Consider the following 16,095-nt stretch of genomic DNA (forward strand, 5'->3'; position numbering starts at 1 on the left):
TGAAGGGCCAAAATTCTTTCATTCTCAATTTACCTACTTTCCATGGGGAAACTGGGAGTTCCTTGAGGACAGGGACTCTGCCTAAAACTCCTTGGTTACTCTCCGTATTTGATGTGTCCTTGGCACACAGAAGATACTCAGTAAGTGCTGAATAAATGAACGAGCGCATAATCTTGTCAACCACGTCATGGATACAATTTTTCACTTATTCACTTACTCACGTAAAGTGAAAAAAATCTGATGGGTGACCACTGTTGAGGGCAAATAGTTTAACGTGGTTGTTTTGGTGTCAGAAACACAGAACAATGTGCTGTTATCATACGTGAGGAAGCTGACTGGCCTCCCTGTCTAGACTTTGAAAACATTATTCTGACTGTGACATGGGAAATTATCTGAAATGGAGCAAAAGTCCAAATTAGGTCATGGTGCTGCCCTGCTGAAACCTCCATGATTTCCCATCACAACCCAGTCTTTCTCTGTAAGACTCACTGAATCTGGTCTGGTCCACATCACACCCTCTGCTCCAGCCCTACACAACTTTATGTCTTCAACTGGCTAAATGTCCTCAGTGCACGGAGGTCTCTGCTTAGATGTCAACTCCTCGAAAAGCCCTGTCTTCAGCATCTTTCCCAAGATGATGAGCTCCACCCTGCCTCTGAATTCTCTGTCACTTCCCTCGGCGTTATTTTCCTTCGTGGTACTTCCATGATGCTATTGTTTGCCTTCTGCACTGGGAGGCAAGCCCCTGATGGTGGGACTTTGACTCTTCCACTGTGATAGCTCCAGTCCCTATTACAGTGCCCGATGCATCTTAAGAGCTCAGTAAATACTTGTTGAATGAATGAACAAGTGAGTGAGTGGATTTTGAAAAAAAAAAATAGTGAATTTGTTTGTTGTGACACAACTGGGCATGGAGCTGTTAATTTACAGGAGCTAATTACACCCATCTACTCAGCAAACATTTCCCAAAAACCCCCAACGTACACAGCTTTAGGAACAGAGAAATAAGGTACAGGGAGCAGGCAGGACAGTGGAAGATACCAAACAAGAAAGTGGATGAGAAGGTTCCTTGGAGAGTTATTTACAGATGCATGGATGGTGTACATCAGGATAATGCCAGAAACCCACACGTGTCATAGAACTTAAGAGATGGGGACTGTTTCTTCCTGGGGCAAGGGGAGGGGTTGAGAAAAGCTTCAGGGTGAAGGCAATGAGAATTTGCCAGGCAGAGAAGCAGGGAAGGACTTCTACATAGAGGGAAGGGCGTGGGCAACAGCACAGAGCCATGGAGGGGAAAGGACAGGCTGTGTTTTGGGAACAGTAGACTATTTGGGAACTGAGACCAGACAGTCTGACCGAGGCCGGCTGGTGGAACGTGCAGTGAGAACTCTGTAAGAAGTGTAGATTCTACTGGAGTTTATCATGTGAAAGGGGATGCAGTCAGATTCGGGATTTTTCTGTTTGGTTTTGGATCTCTTGGGATGCCATGTGGCTGGACCAGATGGTGAGGAAGAGGTTGGATGTGTGCGGTGAAGAAGCAAGAGGGATGCATGATGGAGAGAGAGAGGAGGAATTAGAGAGGGCGGGACTTTGCTGGTCCTGGACATTTTACTTTGAACTTTTCTTCCCTGCTGTGTGTATTTCTTTGTGAAGAAGTTTAAAAGAGCTAAGAAAACGATTCCTGTGCCGCCGTGACAAGATCATGGTCTTCCAGTCAATTTCTGTAGCTCATCAGCCACTCAGGGCCTGAGGTCAGCCTTTGCTCCATGGCCGTCTCCCTGCTGCCCCCAGGAATCCTCAGCAAGGCAAGCGGGGACCATGAGCATCCTCTCTCCTCCCTCTGTCAGTGCAAGAGCCCCTATACCTCTGGAGAAAAGGAAGAAATCTCTTCACAGAAAGAAGTCAGAGCTTCTCAGGCTGTATGTCACTCATCTGGGGGTACAGAGGTCATTCCTCAGGCTTTGAGAAAAGGCAGAGCGGGGGCAAGATCTGAGGCCACTTCTTGCCCCTGGAATAGGGTGGGGGTGAACATGAGGCATTTAGGGTGAACTGAGGATTTTACCTTCCCATTTGGAGCAACCCCAAGTGGAAATAGTTTGGACACTGCAAGCTGGTCAGTTTCTTATTCTCGGGGCATATGGGCCAGAAAGATCATAGCTTCAGAGTTTATAAAAGAGGGCATGTGTTCAGAAGACCCTGCCCGTCTGGGAAGGAATTGTGCCCCAGTGGTCAGCCGCAGCAGGAGAGCTCTGGCCCATGCTTGACTGTTCAGAAGCTATTAGCAGTGATCACCTGCACTGTTTCCTTCTGCTGCTACCTGACTTTTGACTTCGCTTCTCATTAGCACTTGCATCTGAATATTGGAAAAAGAGAAAAGAAAAAAAAAAAAAAGAAATGAAGCTGCATGTAATTTTGCTTCTTGTTAGGAGCTCTATGAAAAGAATACAGAAGAATATAATAGAATCAAACGGAATTGAAACTACTGGCTAAAAAGTTTTATTTTTATCTACCACATTTCACATGGCCATTGATAATCATTGAATTTAGTGCTGTGAAGATCTGAGAGAGCCTTATTTTACAGGTCAGGAACTGAGATTTCAAAAGAGTTTAATTTCCCCAAATCCATTCAATTAGTATGAGGCAGAATTGGGCCTCAAACCCAGCTTGCCTGATGCAAAATTTACATGGTGCTCGTTTGCCCCTCGATATATCATCATGTTTTATCTCAGGAGGATTCATTTCGGCTTTCCTCTGAAGTATACACACAGAATAACACACCGTCAAATGGAAAGAACACTGGATTTTGATTCAGAACACCGAATTTTTTTTCTCATGCCTTCTCTCCTTCCTAGCGTTCTGAGTGAGAAGAGAATAATCCTTGTCTTGCTTACTTCACCTTTTACTCTGAGAACTGAAGGGATAATGAAGGTGAACGAATCTTCTCAGCTACAAGTTGTGCTAGAAATGTCATGAATCTGTTTACATATAATCTCACACGTTGTAACAAAGCTGGCCTGAATGATTGGTTAGTCTGTCAGAGATCCACCAGTTGTGATAACATTGAATCGATTTAAATGTTACCACAACTGATAATATTTCACATTATTGCAGAAATTCTAAGAAATCAGAAATGTATGAAAAATAAGCGATATAACCTTTGGAGAAAAATGTTTCATTGTTTTTGCAAATGTTAGGACTGTCTACCTGGAAATTTCGATCTAATCAACAGAAAAGTTAAAAAAAAAAAAAGAGTATAAGAAATCTCAGGAACTTGGAAATTCCAGTAAAAAAATTCTCCCTTCTTTTGGAAACCGTGTAAAAAGAACATGTATAATAGAAAACACATATTCCTATTTCTGCAAAATGAGGAGACAGAGTTCTAAGTACTTGTAAGGGGTGTTAAAGGTAGCCAAGTTCTTGCAGAATCTGTGTGGAAGGAACATGCAAAAGAAATGGAAAACAGAGAGGTCAGTACCAGGAGTGATATGATCCAATATGCAGCAAAGATATTTTTCAAACCTGATGATGGGATGAATTCATTTTCAGACAAATGAAGAAGACACAGAAAGGGAGAGTGTTCACTGACAGCCAGACCCATGTCACAGGAAATACTGAAGGGCGATTCTTTAGGCACAAGGAAAATGAAACTTGATAGACGCTTGTAGGTGCAGTAAGGGATGAAGAATAATTAAAAGGGTAAATATACAATTTAATTTAATTTAAATCAACATTGACTTTATAACACAATAAATTGTGCTCTACGCGGAAATTGACACAACATTGTAAACTGACTATAACTCAATTTAAAAAAATGGTAAACAAACAAACAAAAAACAAATGTTTTGTGAGTTTTAAGATTTATAGTGGGAATTAAAACATGGTAGGTTATATTGCATGATGGTAAGTCAAAAGTGCTTACTGTAATCTCTCAAGTAACTAATTAAAGAAGAATAAAAGGATGTATAACTGCCAAACTAATAGAGCAGGAAAAAGGACCAGGAAAAAAAAATACCCAATCAGTCCAAAGGAACACCAGATAGGAAAGAAAATAGATTCTATAAAAGTTAAGATGAATGGAGAGCAAACAATACAATGATAGCTTTAAACCCACATTTATCATTAGTTGCAAATGCAAATTGACTAAATGTTCCATTTAAAAGAAATAAAAGATTGCTAGGCTGAGTAAAATGCAATATTCAACTATATGATACTTCCAAGGAATAGGTATCTACTGAGAAGTGATGGAAAGGTTGAAAGGAAAGGGATGAGAAATGATACATATTGTAAATACTAATCAAAAGGAATCTAACATTAAGAGAGACAGAGGAGAAGCTAAGGAGAAATGCGTTAGCAGAAACAGAGACATACCTTTTATCAGTAACCTGTCCAGTTAGAACAACGTAATGATGGTAAATGTGTCTTCAGTTAAAGCATAGCTTTAAAATAAAGAAATAATTGACAATATAAGGAGAAATAGGGAGATCTAAAATCATCTTTGGAGACTTTTACCTCTTTTTGTAACTCACAGTATAAGGAGACATAATATCAAGGAAGAATATAGAAAATATGAACAATTTAACTAACAGATCTGATCTAATTGGTGTATATGGAACATCGCACTCAACAGCATTCTTTTAAACACATGGGTAACATTCATAAAATTCCATCACACACTGGGGCCAATGGTCCTAAACTGGAAATAACACAAACGCTTATCGACAGGTGAGGGGACAAGCAAATTGTGGCGTATCCATTGCTGTGTGGTACACTGGAATATACGTCAGCGGCTAAAAGGAACAAATTATTGCTATAGGCAACAACATGGATGACTCTCAAAAGCATTATGCTAAGAGAAAGAAGCCAGGCAGAAAGACATGCTGTATGAATCAATTATTATGACATTCCAGAGAAGACAACCCTTTAGAGACGAAAAGTAGATTTGTGGTTGGCAGAGAGTTGTGGTGTGGTGAGATGATTGCCTGCAAAGGTGAAGGAGGGGGATTTCTGTGATAATAATATTCTATAGCATGATTGTAGTGGTTTTACAGCATTTGTCAAAATTCACTAAAGTGTAAAATTAAAATTGGTTAAATTTATTGCGTGTGTGAATTATACCATAAATACAGCTAATTAAAAAAGAGAGATGCAAGAATCTTTATATATCGATGTGGAAAGACCTCCAAAATGTATTAGTAAATGAAAAACACACAGTGCAGAAAACGTTCATAGCGTGCTACTTTTGATGGGAAACATTAATATGATGTGTATTATATAATGGATAAAATTGTTCCCACCACACCTCTTTGCAAATTTTCTCTTTCTCAGAATCTTCTTTCACTGGCATTTTCTTTTCCATTTCTGTTTCCTGGTCTCTTTCCTCAACCTCTTGCCCTTCAGTTTGGTCATTTTTATCCATTCTCTTTCAGTGTTAAGGTCTAGTTGGCTGACTTGACTTTTTTTTTTTTCAACATTAAACTTTTTTTTAAGTTGAAATGTAGTTGATTTACAATGTTGTATTAGTTTCTGAATGTGTAGTGTAGTGAATCAGTCATACACACACACACACACACACACACATATATGTGTGTGTATATATATATGTATATATATTCTTTTTCATTACAGGTTACTACCAGCAATTGAATATAGTTCCCTGTGCTGTACAGTAGGACCTTGTTATTTATCTATTCTGTACATAGTAGTTTGCATCAGCCAATCCTGGACTCCCAATTTATCCCTCCCTTCCCCTTTCCCCGCTGGTAACCATAAGTTTGGTTTCTATGTCTGTGAGTCTCTTTCTGTTTTGTAAGTAAGTTTATTCATGTCATTTTTTTAGACTCCACTTATAAGTGATAACATATGGTATTTTTCTTTCTCTGTCTGACTTCCTTCACTCAGCAAGTCTTGACCTTGACCTTGACCTTGAAATCACAGCCTGCTCTTTTGGCCATTTCTCCTACGGTCTTCAGCTCCAGCAAGAACTCCCATCTGATCACACCCTTGCAGAAGGATCTTCCATGGTGCTTCCTTCCGCAGCTTCTAGGATTGTTTCCAAACTGCTTAGCGTGGGCTAAAAGGTCTGTGTAAGAGAAACAGGCACAGACTTAGCTTCATAGCATCTCCCTGCTTCTTCCCACCATATAGCTAGTGCTTCAGGCACATAAATTCACATCCTTCTTCTTCACACACTTGTGCTCTGTGACCTCATTATTTTGCAAAGACGCCTACTTAGCCCCTTTCCATCACCTCCCTCCTTTCTCTTCTTCATCTGGCAAACTCTCACTCAAACTGGACGAACCAGAGCCAATGTCACCTCTTCTGTGAACATTCATTTATTTTCTCTTTCTCTTTTGTGGTTGACTACTATTGGAGCATATTTTCCCTTTATGAAAATTGACATATGATTATGATTTTCTGAAGAGACGAACATTCTAGATTGGGATAAAAAGGACATGAAATTTACCCAGATGGCCTCCCCTCACAGATGTGTCTCTGTGTATAGACAGCTTTGAGTATCTGCAATTACACACGAATGGCATCCATTATGATACAACCTTCTTTCCTACATTTTTTTTCACTCATCATTATGGAGCAGATATCTTCCAGTGTCACCAGAAAGAAATCTATGTGCCATTGTTAATGATTGCATAGTATTCTGTTTTATGAATCATTTCCTTAACTAATTTCCTGTGGATGCACATTCAAGTCATTTCTAGTTACTCGCATTACTGTCAATAATGTCACAATGAGTATTTCCACTGTGCTTTGGAAATGTCTTGACAAATGTCCCTGATCACATTGGATCATAATTATCTGTGTGCTTGTCCTTCTCACCAGACTATTATTAGTTCCCTGGCTACAAAAATCATGACTTCTTTTAGAATCTCCAGAACCTTACAGAGCATCAGTAGGAGCCCAATATATATTGCTGAAAGAAAGAAAGAGGTAATAAATGAATGGATGTTTATATAGTTGGGTGCACATGTGTATCATCACATGTCTTCAGTTCTCACTCAGTTTTTCACTGGCCTTGAGTCTGATATCTCTCAGGCATGATACAACCCCCTACTTGTTTCTAACAGATGTCATTACCACTGACATATATTCAATATGTAGCTTTACGAATTAGAAAATTGCCAACCATGACTCCTCCATAGATTTTGATGGCCTCCAGAATAGATTTTATAAATTGCAGAGTAAAGAAAAAGGCAGATACCTGACACTCTTGGCCCTACCCTAAACAGAGATGAGATGAGTTATTAAAATTTAAACTGTCAATGATAAAAAAAAACACATAGTATGGGCATTGCATGCTACATCCAGCTGTGCTCTATCATGGGTTCTCTGGAGCACCATTTGCTGCTGCAGCTGAATGGTCCCATAAGTTTAACTCACCAAGACGACTGCAAAATTGCCTTCAATCACAGAGAGGAAGAGAGGAAAAATCAACTAGCAAGGGCTAAAATGCTGCTTATGCTTATGTCTTCGTGAGAACAAGGTTTTCCCTATTGCTTCTTCAGGAAGCTCAGAACAGCCTGCTAGGTCTCGTGGTGAATTAACAATACAGCAGATTATCAACCTGACTCTCCATAGGGAAGAAGCATATCATTGACATTTCTTTGCAAGGGCTGCATTTGGCTTATTGACTAATGCACAGCATTATACTGAGTATCAGGCAATGGGACTCAACTGGCCCAGACAATGAGAATGTTCAGTTGGTGTTGAAAATTTACAAGAGCTTAAGCTATTTTTTTTAAAAATGTCTTCTTGCTGGGCTGGGAGCATTTACTGTTGTTGTTCAATATGCTGTAAATGAACACAGTTCAAAAACCACAAAGAGAGTGATATGGAATTATAGGACTGAAAATAGGCAGCTGATTGGGTACAAATTCATCAAGCCTCTTTATTTCTCAGAAGGTTTTTATTGGTGTGCCAATACAGCTTGCTTTGGAAGGAGTGAAAAGTGATTGTGAGCAAATGATATAGTGGGAAAGTTGACCTTCAGCTAACTTCAACTGTGCTCAGCTAGCTGACTGTGTATCTCCCCCACTGTCCTGCCCAAGATGCTTATTTAGTGAGTTCCAGTTAGCAAATCATTAGTTTTACATGCAGAACACCCAATCCAATACTCAATTTCTTTAGAAACTTACATCATTCATCTCAGATAGGAAATGGTGGGGCTGGAATTTGAACTTTGGAAATACGGCTCTAAGAGTTGTTCTCTACTCCACTAGGCTATTCTGTCTCTGAATAAGCAAATGTATTATCTACAATGTCAGAGTTATTTTTTGAAGCACAGTCTTTGGCATGCCTTTCTCCTATTGAAAAGCCATCATTTGCTCTCTATTTCTTAACTATTTTCTCTGGGACACACATAAAAAAATATTTTCATTACAACTTTCTCACTCTTTTCTCCCCAGTCCAGAAAGCACTCTTGGATGCGTGCTGTTCTGGATAAAATTATAAGATTGACTTTAAACCTGATCTTATATTCATGTAAGTCAGACTAGAGTTTAATGAGATGTAGCAGAAATATGATTACATTTACCTAGCCAATTAGTGATTTATTGGGCTCAAATATCCAGAAACACTGAAGAAGCTAGTGAAGATGCAGGGTAGCCACTTCAGGAATTTTTCAAGAACCCAGACTCTTTCTACCATCCTATCATGCGACGTTGAGTCTCAAGTTGGCTTTCTCACCTGAAAGGATCATACCTGTGTTCAAGGAACGAAGAAGAGAAGGGGAAGGATAAGAAACAAACACCAATAAGGCATTTGCCAGGTGAAACTGTGCTCTTTACTCAGTTTTCCAGAAAAACTTATCCCCTGCTACCATTTATATCTCATTGGCCACAGCTCTGTCACATGGCCACGTCTGCCTACAAGATGATCCACAACACTGGGTGTTTTCATCTAGGCATTCCCCCACCCCCTGCCAAATCAGGGATCTGGTAGTAGGAAAGAAAGGGAGAAAGGCTACTGGGCAGGAAACCATCATTTTATGTAATATGTGTAGGTATATATGTGTGTATATGTCTATGTATGTATATATATATAATGTTTATAAAATATACACTATAAATATGTTATATATATACACATATGTATGTATAACAAGTAAACATTTACACTTTTATTAGTAACCAGTGATTCTGCCATAGATCTCCTCACAGATCGTAGCATACCAGTGAGATACTGACTACGTGGTTGAGAACCTCTGATCTACAGAATGAAATCCAAATCCTTAAACAAAGTATAAGTAGGGATCTTCCCAGTTTGACACCAGCCTACTTTCCTAAATTCATGAGCTACCACCTCCTGTCCTGTGCTTCTGCCATTCATCGTTTTTCTTTATTCTTGAATGTGCCAGTTTTTATTCCTCTGTGTTCTTTGTGTGTTCTTTGCCTAGAAGACCCTTTCTCACCTTCTCTCTCTAGTTAGATGACACTTATTCTGTAGGGCCCAGTCTAAATAGCATCACATTTCTGGAAATGTCCTTCCCTCTCTCCATTGGATGTATTTTTGGTGCTTTATATACACCTACACTAGCTCACTTGTCATTATTTGCTTGTGTGTTTGTCACTACTGACAAATGCTTTGGCCTCTTACAGAATAAGGACTGTAATAGATTCAACTTTTTTTCTACCCAGTGCCTCCTGCTGTTCCTAGAATATGTTCAAGACACCTGCTTAAGAAAAAACATAGCTGAATATTGTTCCCAACATATAAAGATCTACACACACACACACACATATATATATATATATATATATAAAGTATATATATATATAAAGTAACCTGCTCTCACATAGTGAGTAAAAATGAATGGATATATGCCCCTTAAACCTACATCCCATTGGCTGTTGACAGATAAGGGTTTGTTTTGTTTTAATTGATGATAACAGTAATATAATTTGGTAATTAAAAATTTCTCTGTATTTTCTTACTTGTTCTTTAACTGTTATTGAGAGTAATTCAGTTTTGTCTTTCTTTGTATAGAATTAGGGGCACAGTTTATTCCATCAGAAAGAGTACTGTTTAAGAGAAGAAAAGCTGTATTTAACTCATAGTGATTTGAATGACTGGGAACAAAATGACTAGTGTAACTCTTAGGCTGCTTAGTGGCTAAGGTATTTCTAGTTTGCAAATGTTTAGTTCTCGTCAGTAGAGTGGGTTTCGCAGCAATAAGGAATTGAGGATACAGAAGCAAAAGAGAGTCAAAAACCCACACAGAATGGAACGAGGGGTTAGAGCAGACTTGGGGAATTGCTTGTGTGATACCACGTGTTCCCTCCTTATTCCCAAGTGTATAGGGATAGACATCACTAATCAACCAAAAGACATTTTCCACCAGAGCCCAGAAGAGGTCCCAGAATAGGTCGTAACACTACGATGCTTCATGTGTCTTCTATCAGCAAAGAAAGAATAAGTCTTTCATGAATGAATTCTTGATAAATCTGTTCATGTCAATACACTCCCTGAGATTGGCAGAGAGTGTTTTCCTGATTTCTTTTGCAAAGGGAAGGAAGTATTGCAAGACTGAGAATGAGCTTCCTAGTGCCTCCCTTTTGTGTGAAATCTCCCCAGGATTGGGTTCAGTGTCATAAAGTCCGTCACAAAGTCCCCAATACAGTTTCTGCACTTGACTCCTATTTTTACTGGGAAATGAGAGGGACCATCCTAACCATGGACTTTATAATTGAGAAGGGAGGGAAATAACACATACATACTGAATGGAAAGCAATATGCCAAGTGCTTTATAATTATGTCCTTTTGTTTTTTATAACAACCATGCAAGGTCAGAATCATTGTCCTCATTTTACAGATGAGAAAGCAGCCTTGGAGAAATTAAGTCATTTGGCTGAGATCTTACGACTGGTAAATGACAAAGATAAGATTCAGCCTTAGATCTGGGACATCCACCATCATGCTATTGGACTCTGAAGAGTAAATTGCCTCCTTGGTGGCCTTGCTAATATCTGATTCTTGGCTTCTTTTTATGCCACTAAGTGCTTATGCTTTTGATAACAGGCTTGAGCTTTAACTTTATACTCTCTTGAGGCTTGCAAACCATAGAGGCAGATGGAAAATGGATAAATGCACATTAGATATGTATTAGAAACAGTCAACCAATTTCAGACTTCCTGCCAGTCAGGTGTAATTCTGGCTTCCTGGAGATTATTTTGATGGACATGGAAAGTGTATTTAGGCTTAATTTTCTTGTGTCTCTTTCTCTGCAGGGCAGCGCCCGTACCAGGTGCTCACTGCTCGAGTTCACCCAGGAGAGAGCAATGCCAGCTGGGTGATGAAGGGGACCTTGGAGTTCCTGGTCAGCAGTGACCCTGTGGCTAGGCTCTTGAGGGAAAACTTCATTTTCAAGATCATCCCCATGCTCAATCCAGATGGTGTCATCAATGGCAAGTATGTCTGGCACTTGGCCCAACCTAGCCTGCATTTATGTTACCATCGTAGCACATCGTTGTTTTGCCCAGAGGGTTTGATTGGAGAGGTCTTGGTACTCTGGCAGGAATAAATTCTCTTGGGTTCTGGTACCTGGTACAAATAACAACGTCTTCTCCGTTCATACTGATGTCAGTCTTATGAGACTTTGAATAGAAAGACTCACAGGTAATTAATAACAGAGGACTCTTTAGAAATAATCTAATCTAACACTCTCCTTTTAAAAAGGAGGGAACTGGTGTCCATGATAATCAAAAGACTCCCCCAAGTTACTTGGAGAATTAGTGGCAAAGTCAAGGCTCAAACTGAGATTTCCTTGAAGTGAAGATCAATGCTTTTATTTGCTTACTTATATTTATGGCAGATAAATCTTTATTCTCAGTTGCATTTTACTGAGTTTCGGTTACAGCTATAATACGAGTGTCACTTTATCTAAATGGAATGGCTCAAATGGTTGAAAAAATGGCTGTGGAATGACTAAAAATGGAATGATTGAAAAAATGGTTGGCCAAACAAGAGAAGGCTAGGGTAGTGCTTCTGACCTACCTCCCAGTGGGGGTCAGGGTTAACGTTCACAAATACCCGCCTCAAACTGTGGGAAAGGACTAAAGCCCCTTCTGATGGTAATAAATGATTCTTTTTACTATAGGATTGGACATTGGTATCCAATGGAAAAAAAACAGAATACAAGATAAACAGAAAAATTGAAAGGAACACTAATTTCAAAAGCTAAAAATGAAAAAGAAGTTACAATTTAAAGTATTAGTATTAACGAGGCAAAAGCACACATTTAGAAACCTGAGAAAGTAGAGCAATATTGAAAAGGTGAAACAGAAGAGATAAAATGAGAATCATAAAGAAATAAAAAAAGAAAACAAATATTTCAGAGATAAAGTTAAAATGACTTAAAGTAAATAAGGAAATGTTTTAAGAAATACAAAATAGTAATTTTTTTTCAGGAAAAAATACTAAATAAATGTTAAATGGCTGAGAATAGATTAGCTTCAAAGGATAAGCTCAAAAAAATACTGGTAAGTTTAAAAGGTTAAAGATATAAAGATGATAAAACATAGGAAGAAGATCAGAACAAATTCCAAATGATGAAATATTTTAAGTTATGTCAAAATGCAAGCAAGTCAAAGCTAAAGACTGTAAAAATAAAATTTTAATAGATAAAAAATGGAAAAGAAGATAAGTAGGTAAGGAAGGCATTGGTGTGTTCCTTACAAGAGTCCTGGCTTTGTAGCTCCCAGACTTCCTTTGTTTTTTGGTTTTTTGGGTGGAAGTTTTGGGTAGGCAGAGAGCTGGGTCCTTGCTCTTTGCATATGGTGACTGGTTGGTCTTCAAGCTCATATGTGGAGTGGGAGGCCAAGTCCTTCAGCAGATGACATCAATCAGGCCTCTGGCAGCAATCAGTCTTCTTAGATCTCAAGTTGAACGAAGCCCTAAAGCAGTGTTCTTTCCTGGTCCAACAGAACTCAGCTGGCCCCCTACCACACATTCCTTTGGTTCTGGAGATCAGCTCCTGGGCATCTGTGAATGACCCCTCCCTGTTTGAGGAGCTGAGGATTTTACTAGCAAGCTTACTTAGCCTTAAATGAATGGAAAACAGCTATGCAAGCCATCTTGATGGACACGATCCCGTTTCAACATTTTCTCATCCAAGTTGGCTCTTTTCTGGAGTTACACATTCCACTGAATTGTCTGGAGTCTGGTAGAGAATGGAAAGAACACTGGGTTCAGAGTCATAACTCTAGTTTGGAATTCTGGCTCTTTCCCTGACCTACTCCGTTTTCTCTCCTGTTGGAAGAGGAAGCTCCCTGTTGACCTGTCTGGGTAAAGGTCTTATAAGCCCAAGGTAATATTCAAGCTCTGGGATAAATACTGTAGTTTCTTCCATCTCAGAGGCTCGCACCTCTGAATCAGAGGCTGATCCAGGTCTTTGGTTGAAAGGTTAATGTGGTCTCGGTCCCTGAACATCCTCCTGGCCTGCACACACATTATTTCTAGCTCACAGCTGGTTGCTTTGGGCTCCCTAATGTCAGGCCAGCTTCTTCTCTGTGACACTGCCATTCATCATCATTACCGTTATTTATTATGACTAAATTACCCTTTTTATTTATATAGCATCGTTCATCATGGAGCCCACGGCACTTGGTAGGTTACTTGGCTCACCCAAACAATTCTGGCTGAAAGGGATTTGGAAATCATAGCATCATTCTTCCGAAAGGAAAATCCCCAGGTCACAGCACATCATTACCAAAGGACTCGAGACTGCCGCGGAATCGTAACATCTCACAATAAGAGGGCTTAGAAGTCTCAGCTCATGAGCCCTTCTTAGAGCATACCTAACATATGGCTTATCTAACTTGCACTTGAACTCTCCCTTGACCTTCCACCTCAGGCCAGCCCCATTCCATAGTGTATAATTAAGTGGATGTGTTTTTCTGTGTTTTGATCCTTGCCTTGTGAATTTTACACATTTTGCCTAAAATGTGTAACAGTGAGGATAAGACCCAATCCCAACGTTTTACTTGCCTTAACTCCCCCATGTGAAGCCCTCTCCGAGTCTGACGCAGTTCACCTAAACATTGCTTGTGTGGTACTGTTTTTGATGCTCATTGATTTTCTTTGGACACGTTCCTGTTAATAGGCTTCTTCAAGTCAACAGGACTGCCCTGTGTGTGGTCTGACCAGCAAAGAGGCAAGCTTTGCCTAAAGATTAGAGAGCTGAAACCTGAACTTGGCACTTAACCTACTACACTGTGCTTTTCCTTCATAAAAAATCATGGGCCCCCCATGGAGTTTGCAAAACTGTGTAAAGGTGGGGTAGCTTCTTTGTGCAGTGATGGTAATGGAGCCTCTGAGGTTGGCTGGGAGGTTTTGATAGCAGTGGTCAGGGAGACAAAGCCAGGATTTTCAGTAAAAATATACTGGGTCTTGCCAAGCCAAAGATCTCTTAGCAACATACGTCTGTAACAGGAAAACAAAATACAAAGATGGTTTCCAAAAGAAATAATCTACCAACTTGTTGGCTTGGTAGGTTTTATGGAACTGGGCTGATTTGTAAGTAATCCAGGAGGACTGATGCAGTGTTCCCTTGACTCATAATTCTTTCCAACATGGGATACAAGAACAAGGAGACAACCAGCTGGGTGAGAGCAGAAATGACAATGGTGGCTTGATTAGAGTGTGGAGTGGGGAGAAGGCAGGCGATTCCAGAACTGCTTAAAAGCGCTATATGACCTGTAAGTGAGAGAGAGAGGAAATGGAGCACGATTCCCAATTTTGGGGCTTTGGTTGTTGGGAGGATGGCAGTGACAAAATAATTTTTACAAAAGCAATGCAGAGGCCAACATTTTATTCCCAGCAGAATCAGAGTATATTTATTCTTAGTAGATACACAACTCTATAAACTTGACTGCTGTCTTCCAAGGCCATTGCGGAACAGAAGTAAACAACAAGATCAAAGGGCATACTAGGAGTAAACACGCCAAAGTATTAAGAAGTAATAGCTGAATGTTCTGGGGGAAACAAATGAAACTATAAAACTCAGATAAAAATCTTGACAGTTTTAACTATCCGGGACCCTTTAAATTTAGTATCGATAGTCTTTTACTCAGTGTGTTGTGAAGGCTTTATTTTACTACCATAGGAACACTCACAGACTTTATGTAAAAAATATTTAGTACCTTTTATGGGCCAGGAAAGAACCTTGGCTTTTTACATGTATTTTCTTATCTAGTAACTATGGCCCAACCAAAGTATATCTTCTGCGTAATTTCTAGATACAAAAGCACTAGTATCTGTACGGAGAGGAACTCTTGGGTGAAATTTAAACAGCTGGTGTTACAGAGCCAGGACTAGAACTTCTGTCCATCCTACATTACTTGCCTATGGAGATTTAAGGACATTAGAATAAAAGAACCTTAAAATGTTCTAGCTGGGAGAGTTCTTGTGTATTATTTAGTCCCAGTCCTTCAAATAAGAAAATCGAGACTAAAGAGGTAACATGAGTTACTCAAGGTCACATAGCCTAGTTCAAGGCAGAAATGGCATGAACAAGTGTCTAGATAATTAAAACACTCTCTCTCTCACACCCACACACACACCCATGCCCAGGGTTGTATAGCTAGCTTGTGACGGAGCTGAGATTTGGACCCGGTCTGTCTACCTCCGGACCCCATGTTCATTTCAGCCTATCAGCTCTTCCCAAACTTGGATGGAGATACAAGCAAAGCCTCAGCCCCATCAGCAGATGGTCTCTGAGGTCAGTCTTGTTGACCTGGACCTTCACATCCAGTGTGTCTGGGATGGACCAAGCCATACCTTCCCAGCCCTCGGCAGTTTTGGCCCAGGATGCATGAATTAGCTCCTCCTCCTTCTTCCTTCATGGAATTTGAATTCCCACCGTGGCTTGGGCCTCGACACTCTGCCGTTTCCTGCCAGCTTTCTCCATTGGAGAAGACACGTCCTTCCTGTTGCTGCCAACTTTTGGCTGTAAACAGCACCCAGCTGACTTTGAATAGTTTCGGTCACGGGGCTCCCATTCCACAGTACATTTTTACTCAAGTAACTATTCAGGATCGCCAAGCGCTTACAATGATCCCTATTGGGCTCACTTCACCTTCCCTC

General features: G+C 39.9%; 1 protein-coding gene across 3 annotated transcripts in view; it reads left to right on the plus strand.

Moving 5' to 3' along the window:
* The window catches only part of AGBL1 (AGBL carboxypeptidase 1), a 618,212-nt gene that overhangs the window by 215,195 nt on the left and 386,922 nt on the right, over positions 1-16,095 (plus strand). For all 3 annotated transcript variants that reach the window (XM_045522553.2, XM_074353945.1, XM_045522552.2), the window contains exon 18: positions 11,241-11,421. In XM_045522553.2, coding sequence (XP_045378509.2) covers positions 11,241-11,421 — 181 coding nt within the window. The remainder of the gene's footprint in view (positions 1-11,240; positions 11,422-16,095) is intronic.

This window comes from Camelus bactrianus, chromosome 27 (genome assembly GCF_048773025.1).
Source record: "Camelus bactrianus isolate YW-2024 breed Bactrian camel chromosome 27, ASM4877302v1, whole genome shotgun sequence".
Classification (NCBI taxonomy): Eukaryota; Metazoa; Chordata; class Mammalia; order Artiodactyla; family Camelidae; genus Camelus; species Camelus bactrianus.